This window comes from Drosophila busckii, chromosome 2L (genome assembly GCF_011750605.1).
Source record: "Drosophila busckii strain San Diego stock center, stock number 13000-0081.31 chromosome 2L, ASM1175060v1, whole genome shotgun sequence".
NCBI classification, from domain to species: domain Eukaryota; kingdom Metazoa; phylum Arthropoda; class Insecta; order Diptera; family Drosophilidae; genus Drosophila; species Drosophila busckii.
Genome location: NC_046604.1, coordinates 11,915,985 through 11,938,124, shown reverse-complemented (window position 1 = coordinate 11,938,124; position 22,140 = coordinate 11,915,985). Strand labels below are relative to the sequence as shown.

General features: G+C 37.6%; 1 protein-coding gene across 2 annotated transcripts; it reads left to right on the top strand.

Annotated features, from left to right (window-relative positions):
• Positions 1–1,843: 1,843 nt before the first annotated feature.
• Positions 1,844–22,102, top strand: LOC108607999. 2 transcript variants are annotated; one of them, XM_017999160.2, is made up of 10 exons: positions 1,844–2,055; positions 8,786–8,928; positions 10,096–10,162; positions 10,257–10,572; positions 10,637–10,766; positions 10,826–10,969; positions 13,829–14,020; positions 14,089–14,206; positions 20,875–20,996; positions 21,781–21,872. In XM_017999160.2, exons 2-10 carry the CDS (start codon positions 8,844–8,846, stop codon positions 21,870–21,872), a joined length of 1,266 nt encoding a protein of 421 aa, XP_017854649.1. In that variant the 5' UTR covers positions 1,844–2,055; positions 8,786–8,843. The 2 variants fall into 2 exon arrangements, with proteins under 2 accessions (XP_017854649.1, XP_017854650.1); XM_017999161.1 differs by lacking the exon at positions 1,844–2,055 and having other exon boundaries at positions 8,844–8,928; positions 21,781–22,102.
• Positions 22,103–22,140: the final 38 nt, after the last annotated feature.

The window sequence follows — 22,140 nt, the reverse complement described above, 5'->3', positions numbered from 1 at the left end:
AAGCAACGACGGACATTGTAGCGCCGTTCCAAAAGTATGCGTGGGTCGTTCATGCTGATGATGCTGCAACAACAACAACAACAACAACGATGTGCCCCAAACGAGCTGCAGCAGCAGCAGCGAGCGCTTATTTATAAATCACGCACATAATGAAATGAAATTTCAGCAAGTGGTCGCCGGCGTGCCCAAAAGCCTGTGTGAACTCCATCGCTCTGAACATTTAAGAGTGTGTGCGTATGTGTGTGTGTGTATGATATATGCCTGGACAGAGCTTGACATGTCGGCGACATAATGATGAACAGGTCGTATTGCTTCCAAGAGAGCGCGCTGCCTGCCGCCAGTTTGTTGTCACTTCAACAAGGCAGCTGGCTGGGGGCGGAGCAGGGTATCACACTTGTAGAGCATAAGTAGCCATTAATAGGTGCCATATGCATATCGCATTGTTTTTTATTGTTTATTGCATGCCAAGCGTGCCGAGCATTTTAATGTGCCTCAATTCCAGGAGTAGCAGCAGCTATTAAAAAGGGTTCGCATAAAAGTGCACAAGGCCAACATTGTTGCTTCGATTGCGGTAACAGCTTAAAGTCTAATTGGCTAATAAACTTAATATGGCTAAAGCGCTTAAGTTATACAATATACTAAAGCAAATACAACACAAAAAACACGCTTCTATTTATCAAAATCTGTCAAATAGCCAATTAGTCATCGATCATCTCATAATCTTCAATTCATTTTCAGCTCTAATCCGGCATAGAGAAAACTACGCGCACACGAAAGCAACAACAACAAGCAAACAATCTGGCAACGCTGCGCGCTGCTTAAGCAAATTTTGCACGTGGGCGTCTTAGCTTACTCACGCGTCAAAAGCAACACAAACGAAGACAAAATGCTGAGCGCGTTTCTCCCAATAACAACACACACACACACAGTCACACACATATACGAACCAGCATACGAACAAAGCAGGCAACAAGTTAACGACAGCGCGCCAGCATCAGCTGAGAACAAAACAAACTGCAATCAGGCGACTGCATAACAGCAACAGTTGCTGCTTTTGACGCGCTCTTCGCTGCTGCTGCCTTTGATATTGCTGCGACTGCGACTGCGACAGCGGCTGCTGCTGTCGACGCTGCTGCGTTTACCTTCAGTGTGCGTTTGCACGTTGAACAAGACGGTTTTAATACGCTGATCTGCGCAGGTAAACGTTAATAAAATAAATAAATAAATACGCGCGCGTCTGTTCGCTTATTAATCGTGATCTTTTATGCTGTCGCTATATTAATATTAAAACGAAAGCGTTGTCACTTCGACTGCTGTTCGGATTGTGTCTGCATTAAAATTTGATTTCTTGCTTTTACATTTTAGCCACATTTGCCACTTTGCATTTTCGCTGTCAAGGTGGTTGCGCCTTTGCGTTTCGCGTTCTTGTTGTTAATAGCATAAAAGTGTTTTAATTTTTATTAGCACGAACGCCTGACGGGCCAGCCTACACGACAGCCAAACAGCCAACAGGCAACAGAGCTCGACAAGCTCAGTGCTCCAACGATCGTTCAGTTGTATAGCGATTGCCTTAGCTGGAGCATCGTTCGCAACGGTCGCGTGTGCTCCGCGTTCTAATAAAATCAATCGCTGGGATCTTCGCGTGCGTGTGTTTTGTGTCTTTTATGTTGTTTATGTTTGTTGACTAGAAAAAAAAGGGTTTTAAAATTTGAATGCATCCGTTTTATTAACGATTCTTATAGTTTAAAGTGCCTTCCTTCTCTCATTTGTTTGATCTTACAGCAGCGCATAAATACAAGAGTCCCCTTAAAAAAAATAAAGTATACGAAAATTAAAATACATGTGTGCAACAAAATTTAGTGTGGCAACAACCATAAAAATAACTTAAGTTGTTGATATTACAAATACATTTAAAACGCTGACAGCCTTAAGTGGCAGCCCAAAGCGCTAGGAGCTGTCCCACCAAGCAGCTCAAGTGGCCAACCACACAGACAAACACACATAAACCAGAGGGAAAGAACGGAAGTGTCGGCCCACAGCGTCCTTGACAAAGAGGTGAGTGTGAAGGCTGTAAAGTATCTTAAGTAGGCTAAACAACAAATGCGTTGAGAGATGAGAAAAATGGGCTGAAGTCAAGAACTTGAAAAAAATAATTGACTTTTTTGTTTACAAAAACTAAAAGGTAGTCAGTTAAAAATTGTTAAAAAAAATAATATCATATTAATTTTTCAAAAATGTAGTAAGTTTTGTTTTTAAGAAATAGTTAAAAATGCATGAGTAAAAATAATATACATTTTAAAATTTGTTGTAAATTTTAAAATTTGTTGTAAATTTTAATTTATGACTATAATCCACACGACTAAAAATAGTTTCTCAAAATATTGAATATTTACAAAAATATTTCCAGCATCTTTCCCTATTAAATTTAAAATGTTTCTATGTCATTTCTCTAATGCCGATTGCAGTAATCTTAAGCCATATAAATTGTCTCATTTCGGAATTTATGAATAAATAAAAACTGCAGCATTTCACCAGCTCGGCTGTATCTTCGGCTAAATCAAGCTAATTGCTTGTTGTAATTCAAATACCAACGATACATATTAATTAGACCCACCCAGTTTAACCAGCGGCCGCGTGTCCACAGCACTTTAATCTACAAATCTCTAAGCTTATCTGCGATGACGTCGTAAATACCAAATGCAACTCATAATCTATTAATTACCTGACTTTCCACACATTTTTAAAAAGTAGTTTATGCTTTATGGCGGACAAAGTTATAAATTATATCAAAGCATTCTGTAAGGAAATGCCTATCGCTTTAGTTTTTGTTTTGGCTTTTTTTTGTTTTTTGTTTATATATGTAGCTGTTAAATATATTTATTTGGTTTCAACATTTCCAATTCAATTAAAAGACGCCCACTGTGCTGCATATTAGCATAACAATTTATAACTGACGCGACTTTATTTGTCTGCCTCAGAGATTGCGGTTAGCTGCTTTATTTTATTATTTTGCATATATTACATTTGAACAATCGCTTGAATAGTTTGGCCGACCGTATTTGGTGCCCGAGTGCTTGTGGCATTATTAAAACATAAATAATATTGCTTTTAATGAAATTTCCGCTTGCCAAGTTATGAGTTCATAAACAAATGCAAATCGAAATCAACAAACACATTTACACACAACAAAAATTTGTGGCAACAAATTAGCGCATCGTCTCGGCCTAAGGTTTTTACAAATTTATAATGCTTTGTATTGACTGCATTTCGGCGGCGCATAAAAAATAAATAAAAATTCAAAAACCAAAACAATTTGCAATTCAAATAAGCAGCGCGCCCCATTAAAATGTAAGGTTTTCTAGCTTGTTTGTATTTCAGTTTGGTGTCAAATGTGTTTCAAGTCCAAGTCAAGCAAACGAAATTTCATTTTAATAGTTCATCAATAGCAGATAATGGCATTTCGCTTTGGGACTTAATTACAGAAACCTGGCGCCAATTTAAACAGCTTTAAATATCGTTTAAAACCCAAAAATAACCAAATACGCAAAAACTTTATTGATATTGATCACTTTGATATCCTCAGCTGAAATGCAAATTAAACGGAGGCAAGGGGTGTGGCTTTTAGCTTGAGCTAATCACTTGTTAGATGTGTATCTGATAGATAATCAACTGCTGTGCTTTATGGGCATAATAATATGATTTGAGACAGTTTGTAGCTGCTGGTTAGATGATTTACTACAGGTGCTTAAGTTTATTATTAATGCTGAAAGCAACTTGTTTAGCAGCATTTGGTAGCTCATGTGGGTAACTTTAAAATTATATTTTGTCGTATACTGTGCATTGTAAATTAGACTTATGACAACTTAAAAATATCAAAGCAAATTAAATATATATAACTCTAATAAATTTCTACATCTTTGAGAGCTAAGAATTGTATTTACATAATTTGTTATCTAATATAAATAAACCAGTTGAAATATAAAACTTGTATCTATAATATAAAATCAAATCAAAATGCAAATCTTATAATAAGCAAACAAGTATTGTATTTATTTTAATGTAAAAAACGCGTAGCATAAATATTTACTTAGAAAGTATTTCAAAGTTTTTACACAACCTGTTGCCACAATTACTCAAAACGTATATTTAACACAATTTAAACGCCATTTTTTAACAGTTACCCGCCCGACAAATAACAACAATAATAACTATTGAAAAGCATAAAAAATCAGCACCGTACTCAAAGCTTTAATTGACAGCTCTTTCAATATTTTGAAATGAGTCTGAAAAGAGTGTGAAACACATTTGAATGATCGAACATTTGAGCTGTCAACTACTGTGAAGAAAATAAATCTTACAAAACTTAAATAGATATGTACACATACCATAAAGGAAAACTTTATGGCAGCTATAGGCAAAGTCAAGTGCTATTGAACTCGTCTGCGATCATGTCACATTTATATTTTTTTTGCTTTACATAAAACTAAATTCAAGTCAAAATTCCACTCCAAATTGCGCCGGAAGTTAAGTCAAAAATAAAAAGAAAACAAAGCTATTATGCTCGTGCCATAATGGAAGCAATTTATCTCAGGCAAAGGCAAAGGCGACACCAAGCTGAAAAATCGTTTGAGCGCGTTTCAATTAAAGTGCAAGCGAACGTTGAGAAATATATATATTAAACAAAGGCCCCCAAAGAAAGTTTACTGCAAATGAAAATCCGTTGAAGAATTTCCCTAAGAGCAGCTTAGTCAGCGTTTGGGCCGGGTCCATACAACAGATGCGTAGGCGCCAACGTCGTTTGTATATATCGCTTCTCTCTCGCTGTGTTTTTTTTTCATGTCAAACCAGCAACTGACAGCAGGTTTGCCAGTATTCAAAACTGGAGTTGCAGTTGGCTGTTGACTGTTGGATATTGTGGTTGCTTTGCCAGTAGTTGGAAGCTGCAAGTTTGTTTGAGTTTTTGGTTGAGCATTTAAGCGCGGTTGATTTGATTTCAGTGACACGACGCCTGTGGCGACGACGACGACGACGCGCGTGCAAAACTTGTCCTGCCCACACAACGCGTCCGATCAACAACAGCAACAGCAGCAGCAGCAGCAACCAACAACAGCAACTAACAACAACTACATTAGCAATAGTTGCTGCAGCAGCAGCAGCTGAGCGCAGTAGCCGCAGCTCGAATTATTATTATTTTTTTGCGCCCTGGGGCAGCTAACATCGCGTTGAAGCCGTCAAAATATTTGAATTTCTAATGCCAACACCGAGGGCTGTCTTCAACTTTAATAAGAGATGAGTCATTTATTAACTGGAAATCGATATTAACTTTTTATTGAGTCACGAACTAACAGTAGCTGCAGTTAAATAAACAATTCCAAAGCGTGATTCAATTTAAGTTTAAAAAGTAGGTCGCAATATTCATTTAGTTTAAAGTTGTCTCTATATAGTATAGAATATAGGCTTTGATTGAAATTCTAAAATATTTTACACTGCATAAAAATGCAAATAGCAATTTATTTGATTAATTTAAGTGTAACAGACTTCATCTGTCTATCTGTCTGTCTGTATGAGCAGAATAATCTCAGCAGAGTAACAACATCATTTCTCTTACTCTTCCCTCTCTTAGGCCATGCCCTTTCTACAGAGTCTTGCTCTTGCACTTATCAACTTTTCAAGCTACCCAAGCTGCAAACAACTTGTCCAGTTCTATTTCAGTTTATTTTACAGCTGAGGGCTGTGTCTAGCAGCTTCAATCAGCTTCAACCTATGGGCATTATTTTATCCGATAAGCATCAAGTTTCCATCGATGATAAATACTGGCTACGCCTTTTGTCATGATGCCGCTCAGAACTTGCTCCGAAAGCAACTTGTGGGTGACAGTTCTGTGGTCAGAGAGGTCGTTCGTTTGCGGCTTCCGCGTGCATTTGTCTTTGCTTAATTAAATGTCAATCAATGCAATGAGCTGCATATGCAGGCAAATGCATTTGTGGTTTTGCTTTTGATTTGTGCGCTTTATTAACTTGACGTCGTCGTCGTCGTCGTTGTGGCGACACGCTGTCAGCCATTTGGTCTGAGGTTGACTGCGTGGGCGCTGGTGGCACCAAAAATGAGATCAATCTGTGTCGCAGTTGCGCGGGCATTAAAAAGTATTTCATAAAATTAGGCCTAAGGATTAGAGATGCTAGCTGGTGTGTTGACTTATTGCTTTGACATGTTCTTGGGCCTGTCAGTAGCCAACTTAACTGTCTCAATGCACAGTTGAGTAGCTTTGGATTTGTTAAAGAACCTTTGACATTGGATTTGGATATGCTGGGAATTCTTCTGCTCAAGCGCACATCAGTTGTTATCCGAGAAGATCTAAAGCTTAAGCGTTTCGACTGACTGATGAGATTTACATTTTGTGAATGAATAAACAACAAATATTTTTGAGCAAGAAATTTATTTACTAAACAAGGAAATATTTTTTATTAGTCTCAAGGGAACATGAAGAAGAATTAGCAGCAATTAATTTAATCATAGAAAATTTATTTACTAAACAAGAATGTAAATATTTTTTATTAGTCTCAAGGGAGCATGAAGAATAATTGGTAATAATTTAATCATAAATAATAATGTACACATATTTTATTATGAATTATTAGGTCTAAGATAACAAAGAGGAAATGCTGTCAATATAAAATATTAATAAAATTTATTGATTAAAGCAAAAACTAAATAAAAAGTTAAAGTTCGAATATTTACAGAATTTAAATACATTACAAAACGAAGCTGTTCTTCAATAAAAATAAAATGCAGTTTATAAAATTAGAAACAAATGTTAAGGAGAATTTTGGCATTTTATTGCATTTTGTCATTTAACCTTAGCTAAAAATTGATTGCACTAGATACAAGCAAAATACACTCACTCTATTTTACAGTCTATGAATTTTATTGTCGTGTTTTTTATGGCATTTTATGATGCTCGCCTGGTGGCAAGAGCTCATTACTTGTTGGCAGGAACGTATGTAGCTAACATAATTCTCGAATCTCAATAAACCCTGTCGAATGACACGTAAGAGCCTTTAAACTACTTTAAAAAGCTCTCGCTTGAGTTACGAGTAGCTGCTAACTACTTGCGGCTTTTACTGCACACTGTGCTACAAACAACGATTTCCAACCATAAATGGCACCTTGACTCAGTGTGACTCAGTGACATTGTAGACATCGAAGAACTGGCTGGCTGACTGGCGAATCTTTGGTGTTAGTAGTGAGAATTGTGGCCACTATAAATCCATAACTGTCACTCAACATTGGCAGCAGCAGCAGCAGCAGCGTTGTCGTCTTAAGGCCATAACAACATTGCCGTTACCACATTCCTGGGACGCCTCTGAGCCAAGTTAGAATCTGTGTGCATTTCTAGTGTTTATTTAAGCATGAAAATTGTGTAATGCACACGCTGCGGATTTATTTCATGCACATGTGCAGTTTAATATCCCAAATGCTGTTGCCTTAGTTTATTACATTTGGGTTTTAGTACAGCATAAAATTCGCCTTTGATCGCGGCCTCTCTGCCTCTAAATAAATGGACAGTAGCTCTGGCGCGCATTGCTTTAATTTATCAGTGTAGCAGTGATTGGAGAAAATGTGCTAATGGAGCTGCTATAAGATAAGCATACGCCTAGTTAGCCGCCTGAATTTATCGCTTGTAATTGAAATGTTATGGCCAGCTGGCCGGCAGCTTAATTATGATTTTACTCAAGATATAAATTTGGCAAAGCTCCCTGCACACTTAATCGCCGCTAATTAAAACTAAATCCCTCACATGTGTTTTACCAAAACTCATAAAAATTTAAATCTATGTCTATCAAATTTGTTGTTAGCACAACAATAAACTTCCGCTACGCACCTGAAAAAACTGAGCCACGGCACTTAATGCCAAAAAACACATTAAACTAAACATTTATTTAACTAACACAATTCGACGAAAGAATTGATTGCAAAAATTAAACATAAATCTCAAGCAGCTCAAAAATCAACACGAAAGCGAGAACGAACAATAATAAAATAAGAAAAAACCGAAAAGCTTAAGCTGCAAATGCTTTATTACGCCCACAGATGGCCACAAAGCGTACAGTTGAAAGATATATATTTATATAGCTTACACACACATACATATCTGAGTGTGTGAGTGTGTGTATCTAGATATGCAACACTTCCGGCTAGAGCGCGTAGCTACTTTTTACGATTTATCTTTTATATGTAAAAAAATCTTAAGCATGCTGCAAACATTTTCAATAATATACTTGTTATTGTTGTTTTTGCTGCTTACAACAATTTAATTTGAATTTCATTTTATTAGTTTTTAGTGGTCGCAATGCAGTTTATAGGCGTGTTTTATTTTTAAACGCATATAAACAACCACCGGCTGAGATCTGTCTTCTCTGACTTGGCAAGATTTATATTTTTATAGACTTGGGGTTGGGTTTATGCTAAATTTATCAGTTTGCTGTAACGGCAATAGCAGCTATATTATTAATATATAACGTTCAGATGTTAAGCAAATATTCGTTACACTTTAATATAATTAAAGCTTATAATTGTTGATATAATACAATTGTTTTAAAGGCTTGCACTTATTTTAAATTCTGTTTATTTTTCTTTAACTTCTGCTGTGTATTTTAAATTCCAAGTAATTTATATGCAACACCAAAATGAATTATCCAGCATTTTTCTCTATCATTAAAGCTGTCACGCTTTTAATTTTGAATCATATTTTGTTACCCATGCTCTTTACTTTTTATTTATATAGACGGACGCAGACACAAATCAGTTCAAAGTGAAAAGCTAAGAAGAAGCAGCAGCTGAAGATGAATTGGACGCGCGTGTTGCTAATCGCTGTGGCCGCTTTCGGTCTGTTGGCTGTGGAAGTTGCATCACTCTCACTGGATCCAGGTAGGTTGCTGGCATTATGTTTACCGTTGTATTTATGGGGCAAACATGCGATGTAAGCAAATATTTGCTTGGACAGTTGGGTATCGCCCCAGCCCCAGACACAAACAGAGATTTATGTAAATCAGACAGGCCGGCCAGCCAACCAGGTAAACATCAAAGCTGACGACCTCCCTCTGGTCGCCATAAATGGCGTTGGCGTTGCCCGATCACGAGCTGGCCAAGTTGCAATTGCAATTGCAACTAAAACTTATAGTCAAGCAACCAAAAGTTGAGTGTTTAGTGGCACGATATCGTGAAGGTCACTTCACATGCGACTGTCAAATCTGCGCTCCTACACACATGACAAATAGCTGCAGCAAATGCGTGAAATTCTACATATGCCACTCACTATTGCTATCTCTTTCGCATTCCTGCAACCAATTGCTGCTTTGCGTGTTTTGTAATTTGGCTTAACATGCCGCGGGATTAGCGACCGCTGACCAAAATAAACAATTGTCCCAAAATGTGTGTGTAGAAATCTTGAACAGGCGCGAAAATATGCAGCAAGTGTCAGAGGATTAGCAAACATTGATCTTGTTGATTTGGTAATCGATATGTTGAACTATCAGTGCTCTGAACGGAAGTTTACCTAGGTTAGTGTGAAGATAAAACTGCGAAGAGATCTAAAGATAATACCAATGGGTATTTCTGTTTGTGTTTATTTACAATGGAAATCAATCATGGGCAAGGGCAACCAAATGCGTAAACAAAGAGCAGATAAAAATAGAAAGAGTTGGAAATGTAGGAAGATTTTTAAATACTTCAAGATTATTATATACTTAGTATTATAGCTTTATTATATTCATAGCAAAAAATATGTTTAAATACATTTAATTATATGAGTTTTAAAGCAATTTCGGTTGCTAATTATTTCTTGCGGCCATAATTAAAAAATATATGACTTCCAATGAAGAATTGATTGCAATTCAAATATATAATAAATAATATTTTTCTGTATTTAAAATAGCTATTTATTAATTCCCTATATACATAAATTTTTTATTATTGAAAATTAAGTGCAAGTGTTGAATTGATAGCAAAATAAAAGACTTTTGACTACACTAAAGCAATATAATATTAAATTATATTATTTATTAATACTGCAACTTATATTTTTCTTAATTGCAGTCGCATCCTCTGAGCTGGAGCAGTACATACGCAAAGGCGATGTTGTTATATCCACACGCCACATCAGGTAATTAACTGTAGCCTTGATCTTGTCTTATCCCATGTTGACAGTTGTTTTTGTCGCATTTTTTAAAACATTTCCTATGTAAACTGCTTTTTAGGCCTCGACGCAAGCTGCACATATCGATTGAGGCGCTGTTCATGATTGACTTTCCCATGCTGAAGCACAAGATGTCCTTCTTTCTGGATCGCAAGCAGCAGCGCGTTACGTTGGACATCAGTGCCAATGGAGCGACAGAGTCACGCAATTTCGAGATACCCAACATCAATGAGACGAGCACCATCAGATCGCTGGCACTGCAGTTCAACAAGAATCGCATTACATTGTATGTGGACTGCAAGGCGAGCACCCATCACGATTTGGATATGAGTTTGACTAAACTCTATACGCAAATGGATGATCCAGTGATTAAGCTGGTGAGTAGTAGTAGCATTAAAGTCAAAGCTCAAACTCGAGCTTGAGCTCTTCATTTGTTTGCAGTTCCGTGAGCGCAAGTATCCATTGCACTTTGATGCGGACATGGAGCACTCGCTGCAGCGCGCCAATTGCCAGAAGGGTTCGCATCGTCGTGGCAATCGTCGCATGTTGCGCAACAAGATCACCGAACGTGGTAAGCATATCAACCATCCCATGCATTGCCCACCATTTGATTATTGATTCGCCCTGCAGAGAAGAACAAGAAACGCGATGTGCGCAGCAATTGGTATCACGAGCCAACCTTGGCCCGCGACTCTGCTGTCGATCAGCGCCAGCAGGAAATACCTACAGACTCCGAGCGTGGCGATATTCCCATTCTGCATGGCGACTGCGAAGGTAGGCGACATTTCCACCTAACTCTTCACTTTTACAGCATGTGGCATTGACTCTCAGTAGTCGTTAAAGTCGACGACATACGTCACTTTTGGGGCGTGGCCTGCCATTTTGTACAGAGAACTGCACTGAACTCTGCTGTGGGCTTGCTAACATTTATATTTGTTTCCATAGATATTTCTTATTTTTTTTCGGGTGGGCCGCCTTTTTGCATAGCTGTTGCTCTTGATGAAATTATTTGCAAACAGTTGGCGTTTATGTCAGTCAAGGTACATAATTCAATTAGACTAGGCTACCTACCTTAGCAGCAGTTGGAAGCTAGCTGCCTACAGTTTGAGAGTCACTCTAAGGCAGCGGCACAAGCTTGAGCGCAAAGGTTTAAGTAAGAGCTGGAAATGCAGAAAATTCTTAAAATTTACAAACAACAAAAGCGTGTTAAGTGTACACAGACAAATGTTTATTAAATATTTTAAAACTGAGAGTAAGCGCTTAAGTAATGACTTAAATGTAGACAACAGAACAATTATATATTTAAATAATGTTATTTTATCTGATTTGAAATTTAATTTTGAATTCTTAAGCTTTACTTTTTTTTTCAAAATAAGTATACGCAAACAAATAAGTTTAATATGCTTTACTATTATTTTTATAATTATTTTCTCATTAACACTAAATGCCAAGTGATACAAAAAGTATATAAAATAAATATAAAGAAATCTCTAAAAATGTAATTCCAATAATAAAAGCACTTTTAGTTGTTTCTCTCTATCAAACCCATTTATCTAAATTATAATTATTTATTAATCAATAGCATAAAATGCAAAGCCAATCTTAATGCCATTAAATTAAATTAAAAAAAATATATTTAAATATTCAAATCAATTGAAAAGTTGCACTGTAAGTTGATTAACTGAATTTTCTCTCTATCTGCTCATTTCGCTCTACCCAGTTAAGTCAATTAGCTGTAGTGTCAACAATTTTTCAGCTGTTAAATCAAGCTTAGATCCTATTACACATCGATATAGCTGTAAGAGCACAAGCTAACGCTTAGCTCGAACTTAAGCCTCAATTCAACTATAAGTCGCGAGCGGGCAATAACTGTCTGTGCTTAATGCGATAATGCATTACGAATCCGCAGCCAATTAATTACAATGTATCTCGCTATGCATAAGCAACCATATATAGATGTGCCAATAAGTTGTCGCTAAGTGCCAGCGAAATGAAATAAGCGTGGCAAGCGCCCACTGCAAAGACAACACTAATGAACCCAAAGATATGCCCGAGATCGAGACTGAGCCTGAGACTCGTGGCTCGTTTAGCCGGAGCTTATGCGCTCGTTTCGCTGTCGACCCAGCATAATTATTATTTATCTAGCTCAGTGCAAACGCCAAATTGGTAGCACAAACACACACACACACTTAGAGTCATAAGACAGGCGATCAGTCGGCTTTATATATATCGCAAAGGCAAATGTTATGTATGACATCGACGAAGATAGAAACGCAACGAAGGTTGCACCGAAAGCCCAAAGCCAAACCAAAACGAGATTGTAGATTGAGTGCGCCAACCCCCAACACCGGAACGGATGCGTTTGGGCGTTGTGGCAACAACAACAACAACAACAACAACAACAACAACATTGGCGGCGGCGGCGGCATTTTCAATGTTGACAAAACTCACTTAGACTACAGTCTGCGATTTTGCTGGTCTAGTTTGCGTGTTGCCAACTTATTGAGGCTTAGAGCTATGAACAGTTAGCTGAATGCTCTGGGAAGAATTTGCAGTGAGGAATGCGCTAATCAATTCAATCAGCAGATAAGAGAATTAGTCAGAAGTGTGAGACAGCGAGATAAGTGCAATATTAATCAAAATATAAATACAAAGTATTTGGGTTATTGTTAGCTTAAGATTTTTTTAAATGGGATTATGAAATTGAAATATTTACGCAACAAAAATATATAAAAAATATAATTCAAATAATAATTAAAATGTCTATAAAATTTACTTGATGCATTGAATTCAAGTATTTTTGCTTTTACATAATGTTTATTAATTTATATTAAAACAAATATAAAAAGACAAATGAAAAACATAAGCGGTGCACTTTAGTATTCATTGCTTTAAATAATTGAGACTAGTATTTTTATTATTATTAGCATAGATCGCATATTAATTTAATAATTTTAATTCTTTTTTATTTTATTTACAGACAGTTTTAAAAGTTTTTATAGAACTTAGTGTAGTTTTGTTGTTGTTTAGCAAATTAATGTTGATTTATTTGAACTAAAAAGGCAAAATATAAGCTGAGCCTTACATGCGTAAATTATTTAGACTATTTTTTTATATATAACTTTTTTGTTATATATAAAGCAGTGATGTAGCTGTAGCTAGTGTGGAAAGTAACTGCATTTAGTGCAGCTCTGTGTGTTTGTCTATAGATCGAACTGGGGTGCTCAAGTCTGTTGTCGCTTGGCATTAAACAGCGTTAAAACGCGACGCATTAGCAGCTGGATATGTTGGCTCAGAGGCGAATGCAGAGCGGGGGGAAATACAGAAAAAAGTCGTCCAAGCGGCAAAGCGGATTAGGTTGCAATCAGCTTGAGCTGAGCACAAAGCCAACAGCTGAGCGGGGGTTGGGGGTTATGAGTTGCACATGAAATGAGTGCGATTTTAGCATTGGTTAAGCCTTAATCTTGTCAGACGCCTGAACGCTTCCCACACACACACACACACACACACACACACACACACACACACACACACACACACATAGTCATGAATTATTGTTGCTTTATTTAAAGTTTTATATGCTGTGTTGTTTTCTGATCGTTTTTTTGCGCATTGTTCGTTTTTTTTTTGCAGACGCCCTCGCACGCTCGCTGAGCGATCTGCTGGCATTGGTTAAGCTGCTGCGCGAAGACGTCGCCCACCAGCGTCAGGAGATTGCCTACTTGCGCATGCTGCTGGAGAACTGTGCGGGCTGCAAGGAGCCCAGCGGCGATAATCACATACGCCTCGAGCCCAACTGCCGCAGCGCAAATCCTTGTTATCCTGGTGCGTAGCCGCATCTCACCCCATTAATTCATCTTAATTTATATTTTGTTGTCTTTGGCTGCTCACAGGCGTTGATTGCCATGAGACTGCCTCGGGACCAAGGTGCGGCCGTTGTCCTGCCGGCTACATAGGCGATGGCAAGCTCTGCAAGCTCGGCGTCAGTTGCTACGATCGCCCTTGCTTCACGTAAGTTTATATTTTTTATGTGCTTATGCTGCTAATGGCGTCAAGGGCGTGGCCATTGCATCCATGTTAATTGTATTTGTCATGCTGTTCGTCTGACAGCTTGAAAGGCGCCGCCTCACGCAAAATGTCGCTCTCTGTTTCAGTTAAGGGCTCTTCGGCTCTGCTCGCTGACTCTGCAATTATTTGCATTTGGCCTTAATGGCAATTTGATGTTGTTGTTTATGGCCAAATGATGCAGTCAAGCAACTCGTGCAGACAGCATATCTATGATTGATAAGTGCAACGCATTAGCTACGCTAAATCTCTCAGCTGCTGAAAGAGAGCAGCGCAGCTCGCAGCTCGCAGCTCGCAGCTCTCGCTTTGCATATTTTCTATAACAAGTGCTTAGCTTAGATCGCCAGACACTTGATATGCCAAACAAATGCGTAATGTGCCAAATGCCTAATCCTCTGTCGGATTAAGAGCTTAAGCAGGCTAAGGCGAACTATCGCAGGGATTGCTGCATAGCTGCATACAATGACTTTATACAGCAAATCCTGTTTATGCTTTTATCTTTTAATGCCAGACATTTTATTGCTTTTAGTGCAATCAATTTTTAAAGATTTTTATTCAATGCGTAAATAAAACTATAAAACAGCAGCTTATACTTACAATTCAAATAAATTGTATTGAATATGCAAAATATTTTTTAATATTTATAAAAGTTCGACATGCAAGTAAATATAAATGTAATGGCTTTAATCGTTTTTAAAAGCTTACAGATATTAAAACTAAAGTTTAATAAAAATTGTACAATCGAATATATTTATTATTGTATATAAATTAAATAGTAACAAATTTAAAATATAAAGATTAAAACTTTAAACATGTTACAGGAATTTATGTGTAGCTATATTAAATTATACAAATTTTAAATCTAAGCAGAATATGAATATTTAGAAACTGCCTTAACATAAATATCATTTACGTTATAAAAATGATTAGAATTGAATTTTCACTATAATTTTTACTATACAAACTGTTTGCTGAGTTTATTTCAATCGCATTTTGGTATTGATGAAAGCCCCTACGCCTGTTAGACGACTTCAAAATTTATTTCCCTCTTTATACACTTAAGCCACAAAGTGTGCTCAGACAAAACACCCACTGACATAATGAATACTTCAAAGCACAGTTGGATGCATATATATCTTATGTGCAGCTACATCAAAGCGCCAAGTAACTTAACACTTTACATCAGACTGATGACGGAACCTGCTCTCCTAGCCACCCACAGCCCTGAGCTGTATCAAGTTCAAAGCACACAGACCGGAAGAAGAAAAACGCATAAAGTTCTCTGTGGACGCCTTTGTGTCAAAGAGGCGGCTATCAACTAATTATGCAGCCAGACCCACAGCAATGCCAAAGTCTAATAAAAACATAAATTCTGGCAATTTGAAAGCCACAAATGTACATGTCATAAATATGTTAAACAAAACTCCAGCATGTAACGGGCGTTTCCAAAAAAATATTATACTTATATGCATATTTAGAATTGTTGTACAAAATGCAACAAAAAACCTGTGCAATAATAATAGAAGAGCCCCCAGTGAAGAGCCCCACACTAAAGTTGAACCACAAATGGCACTTGAAATGGACGCATAAATTAAATGAATGTGCCGAGCAGCGAACTGAACCCGCAGCAGTCAGAACTGTAGCCCTTTGTTGTTGTTGTTGGTGGGTTCTGCTGACTTCATTGTGTCAAAACATTTAAAGTGTTTTCGTTGCCTGAAATGTGAGAAGACTCTACCTGGCTATGATGCTGGAAGCGCCTGGGCCACGCGCTTGTCCAGCAGCAGCCCAGAGCCATAAATTTGTGTAAATTATTGAAAGCGAACCGAGTGTATCTTTGTAGGACTGAGCCTATTTTAATTTGCATAAAATTGTTTTAAATGTTGTTAGCCATCGTCAACGACGACTCGTTACTGTCATCTTTCATTATCGATGAATTTGTGGGCTCCAACCAATGCGTGTGGTAAATTCCCCAAAAAAAAAGCAACACAAATGCTCAGAGTAAAGAAATTCTAAAGGCACGACCATCATTTTAATTTAGAACCCAAGAGCGGCGTCTAAGTTAAACATGTTTAGGCGCTTTGTTTGTTTGTGGTCTTTGTTGTGTTTCTTATTGTTTGAAATCATTTCTATTAAATGGCTATAAAACTTGCTCTAATCATGCAGGCACACCTGTTGATCCTTTGTTCAATGGGGAGCTACTATGGAGATGCGTTGTGGTTGCTGGAATTATTAATAAAAAAGAATTTTGTTATACATGCTAGTTGGCGTTGTTTAAAGTAGTCAACAAGCTATAATATTGTTGCTTAGATTGAGTTTATACGTGTAGAGCAAAAGGATTGGAAATTGAAAGTGCTAGTAACATTTTAGAGAGCGAAAATAAGTTGTAATAATTTTTTATGATGGCTATAAGACATTAAGAAGTACAAATATTTTAAAGTAATTTGTTTATCATTTTTAAAAGTATTTTCTGTGCACTTAAAGTAAAGCAAGCAAATGTGTGCTTAAATATATTAAATAAAATATAATGTAAACTAAAAATAGTCTTAGAAAATTGTTAACAAAATTCTTGCTTAACGGTCTTTCATTTCTTTCAAATACTATTAACAACAGACTTTATTTATCATAAAGACTTCTAACTTCTTCTTCTAACTGCTGAACTATCTTTCAATTCAGCCTAAGCTTTAATTTGATTTCAGTTACGTGCAGCAATTTCCTTTGGGCAGCCGCTCTACGAACTTTAAACACTTTATTTTTCATTTCAAGCTACACTTTCCCTTAGCCACATCAAAGGTTCGATACCAGCTAAGCCCAAATCCAATCAGAATCTAGCCTGCAGCTAGGCTTGGGCCTGTCAACGCACAACTGTTGCTGTTTAAACTTTTAAATTATGCATTTGATGAAATAATCAGCAATGCAATCAAGCTGCAGTCAAGATAGGGAGAAAGATAACTGAGATTAGAGATTATATGACGCCAGCTGCATAAGTAGAGAGCGCTGCTGCGGCTGCTGCGGCTGCTGCTGATAGCAAACGAACGTTTATCGATCTCGACTGCAAACATGTGTAGACACGGCTTGTGAACAATTCGACAAAACACAGAATTCCATTTGATTGTGGCAACTTTCCCACAGCCAACGATTCTTTGGGGCGCGGAATAAAGAAAAAAAAAATATACAAAACGTTTGCTTTAGTAAAAGCGAGCGAGAGCGAGAGCGAGAGAAGTCGATAGAGCCACATCAAAGTTTTGGTGGAACGCATATCTCAGCCGCGAATCGAGTTCGCCTACGCAACGAAAAAAAGCAACAGCGTCAACCGCCGCAAAAGTGGAGCCATTGATTCCAAAGCGGTTGCTGCTCTGTGGCTGCGACTGCTTGAATTCAAATTAATAGCCAACTGGCTTGGCTCCGCACTGGCGACTACGACTTAAAAGCAACAACAACAGCAGCAGCAGCAGCAGCAGCAAGTCAAGTCAAGAGCAAGAGCGAAGCCAAGCAGCCAAGTCAACCTACTGCCAAGCTAACAGATAAGTGCCCGCTGGCAAAATAAACGCCGCTTTATGGCAGTTGCCTGTAGTTTGTCCAGAGCGTGCGCCACTTGCAGCAGTTGCAAGCACTGCTCCTCTCAAAGGGATAGGCCAAGTGTGGTTGTTGCTGTTGTTAGAAGTAAGTGGCATGCATTTGCATTTGCTATGCGCTACCATTAGATGCAATTTGGGTGGGATAAATAAGGCCGCAGAGCGATCGAAGAGCGTAGCTGCTATATCGAAAGATAAACCTTGGCGACGTCGCGGCCAATATAATGATAGTGACTTATGCAGCGTTGCAAGCACAAATGTTGCACAATTTGCTGGCAACAAATGTATGCCAAATCTATTATTAACTGCTTTGATAAATAGCTTTTGCATTAGCGTAGCGTCATTTTTAAAATGAGAGTGGCAAGAGTTAAAAAGGGCAGAAGTTGAGCAGTTAAGTTCAGATATATATTGTTGCTTTAACAAATTGAGCTGCATTTAAATAAAAGCTTCTTGTCAGACCTTTTAAAATTAAATAAATAAATATTTGTTACTAAATTGCATAATGCAAACTCTTTAACTGCATCTACTGATACAACTGCTTGCAAATTTAAGCACCAACATTATAACAAAATGTTTAGAGCAGTCTTCACAGCTTAAAAATATAATTCTTTGATCTTTAGCTCAAAGTTACTTTTTTTACTTTCTTTATTTACACAGTAGTTACAATTTTCCCAGCTAGCGTCGCTTAAGTTTTCAACGCTTTCCAAGTTTCATCTATGCGTAGCTCATTTCGCACTGCGATCATAGCTCAAACAACAGCAACAACAACAACAACAACAACAGCAACAACAACAGCAACTGTGGCTAAAAGCACTTTGCATGCTGCTTGGGCCATGTTCACACATTACTCAATCTGGAGTTGGGAGCTGCAGTCTTTGCAGGTTTCAAACTCAAAGCTTTGCTCTGTGCGTGTGTTTGAACTGGACTTGAGCCAAAAGGGCCAGGAGAAAACACACGACAGAGTCAACACAGTCTTCGGGCTGTGGCTGTGGCTGTGGCTGTGGCATGCTGTAGCTGCAACATTTGGCTGTTGCAGGCAGCAAATTGGAATTATGAATTATGAATGCGTGGTTAATAAAAAGAACGGCCAAACAACAGGCAAGAGCCAACTTGGGTTCGTCATGCTAACTGTTTTGTTGTTGTTGTTGTTGTTGTTGTGGGTTGTGGCTAAAATGCAGAAATGCTAATGCATTTGCTGGCTGCGCATCGTTGGCTATTTTCCCAGCACTCAAAGCCAATGCCGCTGCCTTAAGCCAGAGTCAGAGTCAGAGTTGAGGCAACAATATGGTCGACTGAACTGAAACAAAGCAGAAAAGCGCAAAGTGCGGCTGAAAGCGAAAACCCCTACGCAACTTTAAGAAATGTGTATGTTGTTGGTATTTTTTTCTCTTTTATTTATTTACTGATTCTTGAACAACGCCTTGTCTTTTGTCTGTTTTGCCTGCTTCGTTGCTCGTTGGCCACTTAAGTACTTAACACTTTTTGCTAATTGCGCGTTGCCGCCAAATGTTTCTACCAAAAATATTGACGCACACACAAGCGTTAGCTGAGGCTTTTGACAAGTGTTGTTGCCCACCAGCTCTGCTTGGCTCTTGACCAGCACTTGAACGCTGATTGCGCCTTTATTTCAGCCAGATGCGCCATATGCGGTTAAAGCCTGGCCCAAAAGGCTTTTGATGTGGGCTTTGACAAGCTGAAAATACTTACGGCCTAAACTGGCATTTGGCTTATAGTAATTGTGATTAGTGGGCTCGCCTTAACTGTCGCTGCTTAATTAGAGAAACATTTGCTTAGACTTGTTGAGTTGCTTTGCTAAAATAAATTAAATATTCATTGTTTAGCAGTTCAAAAGCTAACTAAAAACAAGTTAAAGATTTTTTAATTAGAGCTTAATAATTTGCAAATCATTTTTCTTATTGTTATTGCTATAAATAAAGTGCAAGCAACAACTTAAATCAAAAGACTGCAAGCGAAAAAAAGAAACAAACTTGATTTGAAATTGTGTAGTTTACAAATTATATACATTTTATTGAGCAATAAATAAATATAGTTTTGTACTAATTAAAAAAAATTATGAGCTAAAAAATTATTTAAAAAAATGCTTTGATTAGCTTTGATTATATTCTAATTGGCCCTGCAGCTAACTCTAAGAGTATTTGGTCTTCAAGTTTCTTTAAGAAAATCTCTTAGCCTTTGTTATGATTAGCTACTTTTCAAGCCTTTCAAGGGCTTTGACTTCTGCCTGCCCACATATATTTCTTAGCTATTCCTTTTCCGTCGTTTGCTTGACCAAAGCCATAAAGAGTAGCAACAAATGGCTTCTGGGTCAGTTGGGCACAGTAGTTGAGTAGTTCCTTGGAAATCTGTCAGCCGGCTAGGGCTACCTTTGAATTATGTCCTGGGAGCGCAGACAATTGTAACGGTAAAACCAACTATAACAACAACTAATGTACATGTCATGGATATGTAAATTTTATATTTGGAAGCCCATAAGCAAATCCCACACTACACACAGGCAGGCATAAAGTGAAATTTACATATGCAGTTGCTGTTTTATTTTATTTCTGGCCCTGGGCCAGATTGGACATGAAGCTACGAGTCAGCGACATGCAAAGTTTTTTTTTATTTATTTTGCCTCTGACGTCTTTTAATAACATTTTCTTGTAATTGTAATTTGTTTGCTTTGGCTTGGAAAGTGGAACTTCTTCCTGTGTGCCGCCTGCAAACCCAAAATTGTAATTCTTCAGACACACACACATACATACATACAGGTATGCTCATATGTGTGTGTGTGTGCGCGCTTTGTCGGTATCTTTTGTATCCAAGCGTGGTGCCTGTTAACCTTTTCTTTCTGCTTCTCGCTTTTGGAGCTCTGAACATCATTAATAAATTTGCCTTTATTTTTCTACAATCTTTTGTTGTGTATTTGTTCCTGGCTGTCAGTATTAATAATAATAAACAATATGTGGCCACAAACAACAGAACCCCATCAACATTTAACTTCATTGCTCACTCATTCCCCACTCTTTGAACATTTTGCAGAGGCGTTCAGTGTCACGATACTGTAAACGGTGCTCAGTGTGACTCCTGTCCAACTGGCTATGAAGGTGATGGACGCACATGTTCGATACGTAATCCTTGCCTGGACACACCATGCCCCTCAGGTAAGTCAACAGCAAAAACAACAACAACAAGAACAAGAACAACAACAATGTGTTTATGTTGAACTCTTTTGCGGTTCGTTTGACTTTTTGTTTAGTTTGGGCCTCAAGTAGAGTTTTGGTCAACACACACACACAAAAGATTCTTGTAGCTAATTTGAGCTTGTCGTGGGTTTGTTTAGAACGTTGAGCGTTGAGCTTGACTAATGCATTTGATATTGATATTTATGTTGAAATAGTCAACGCAGTTAAGGCTGAAAGTTTAAAAGAAATTAAAGCAAGCCAGTCAAAAATTTAGCAGTTAGTAATAGCGTTGCATATTAACTTTATTTTAAAACTTAGTTTTCCAATTAATTCCAATTTCTATATAAATTGAAATGCCTCATCGATTGCCTTGTAGCGTGTGCAGTTCACACGACTGTTTGATTTATTAATGCGCCGTCTTCAAAAAACACAAAACTTTTTACTGTGAACTGTGAAACTCTTTTGATTGAAAATCCCTTGAGAGAAAATTATAGGTTGCCTGCAACAATTTGCAGCATGTGTAGCATGTGTGAAACAAGGCGGCTAATTAGAGCGGAAGATGCCAAAGATATATGTAGGTGAGATCGAGTGGTCTGGGGCGTGTTGGAATGTCTTGAGGCCTTATAAGTCAACTTGGCTAATTGAATTCGGCACAGCTCAAAGCAACAGTGGGTGAACTATAGAATAATTTATTTAACATTTTATTATATGACACATAACAAATCAAATAACAAGCATTTTATTTAACAATTATTTCTACTAGGCAACGTTATACTGCCCACGCATAATGTGCAACAAACCTATTCGAGGCAGAGTCAATTCACGGCACGCAAATATTCGGTCGTTACGAACTGACTTTAGTACCCAAGAGCCAGGCATATATAACAGAGCACACTCTTAATTATAAACTACAATACATAGACAGAGCTATGCACATTAAATTAAATTACACACACACAGACACTTTCTTATCAAATAGTCATAAGTTATAAGCTCTCTGTCAACAAAATCGGTTTAAAGTATTATCTCTCTTAACAATGCAGAGTTTGAAACATTTAATAACAATAAAATGTCCAGAAAGTGCAGTTTATAAGCGTGCTACAAAATTCTTCTGTAATTTCAA

Coding starts and splice junctions, on each gene's coding strand:
- LOC108607999 (XM_017999161.1), top strand. CDS start 8,844: ATGAATTGGACGCGCGTGTTGCTAATCGCTGTGGCCGCTTTCGGTCTG. Junction 10,767..10,825: donor CAACAAGATCACCGAACGTG/GTAAGCATATCA, acceptor TTCGCCCTGCAG/AGAAGAACAAGAAACGCGAT. Junction 14,021..14,088: donor CGCAAATCCTTGTTATCCTG/GTGCGTAGCCGC, acceptor GGCTGCTCACAG/GCGTTGATTGCCATGAGACT.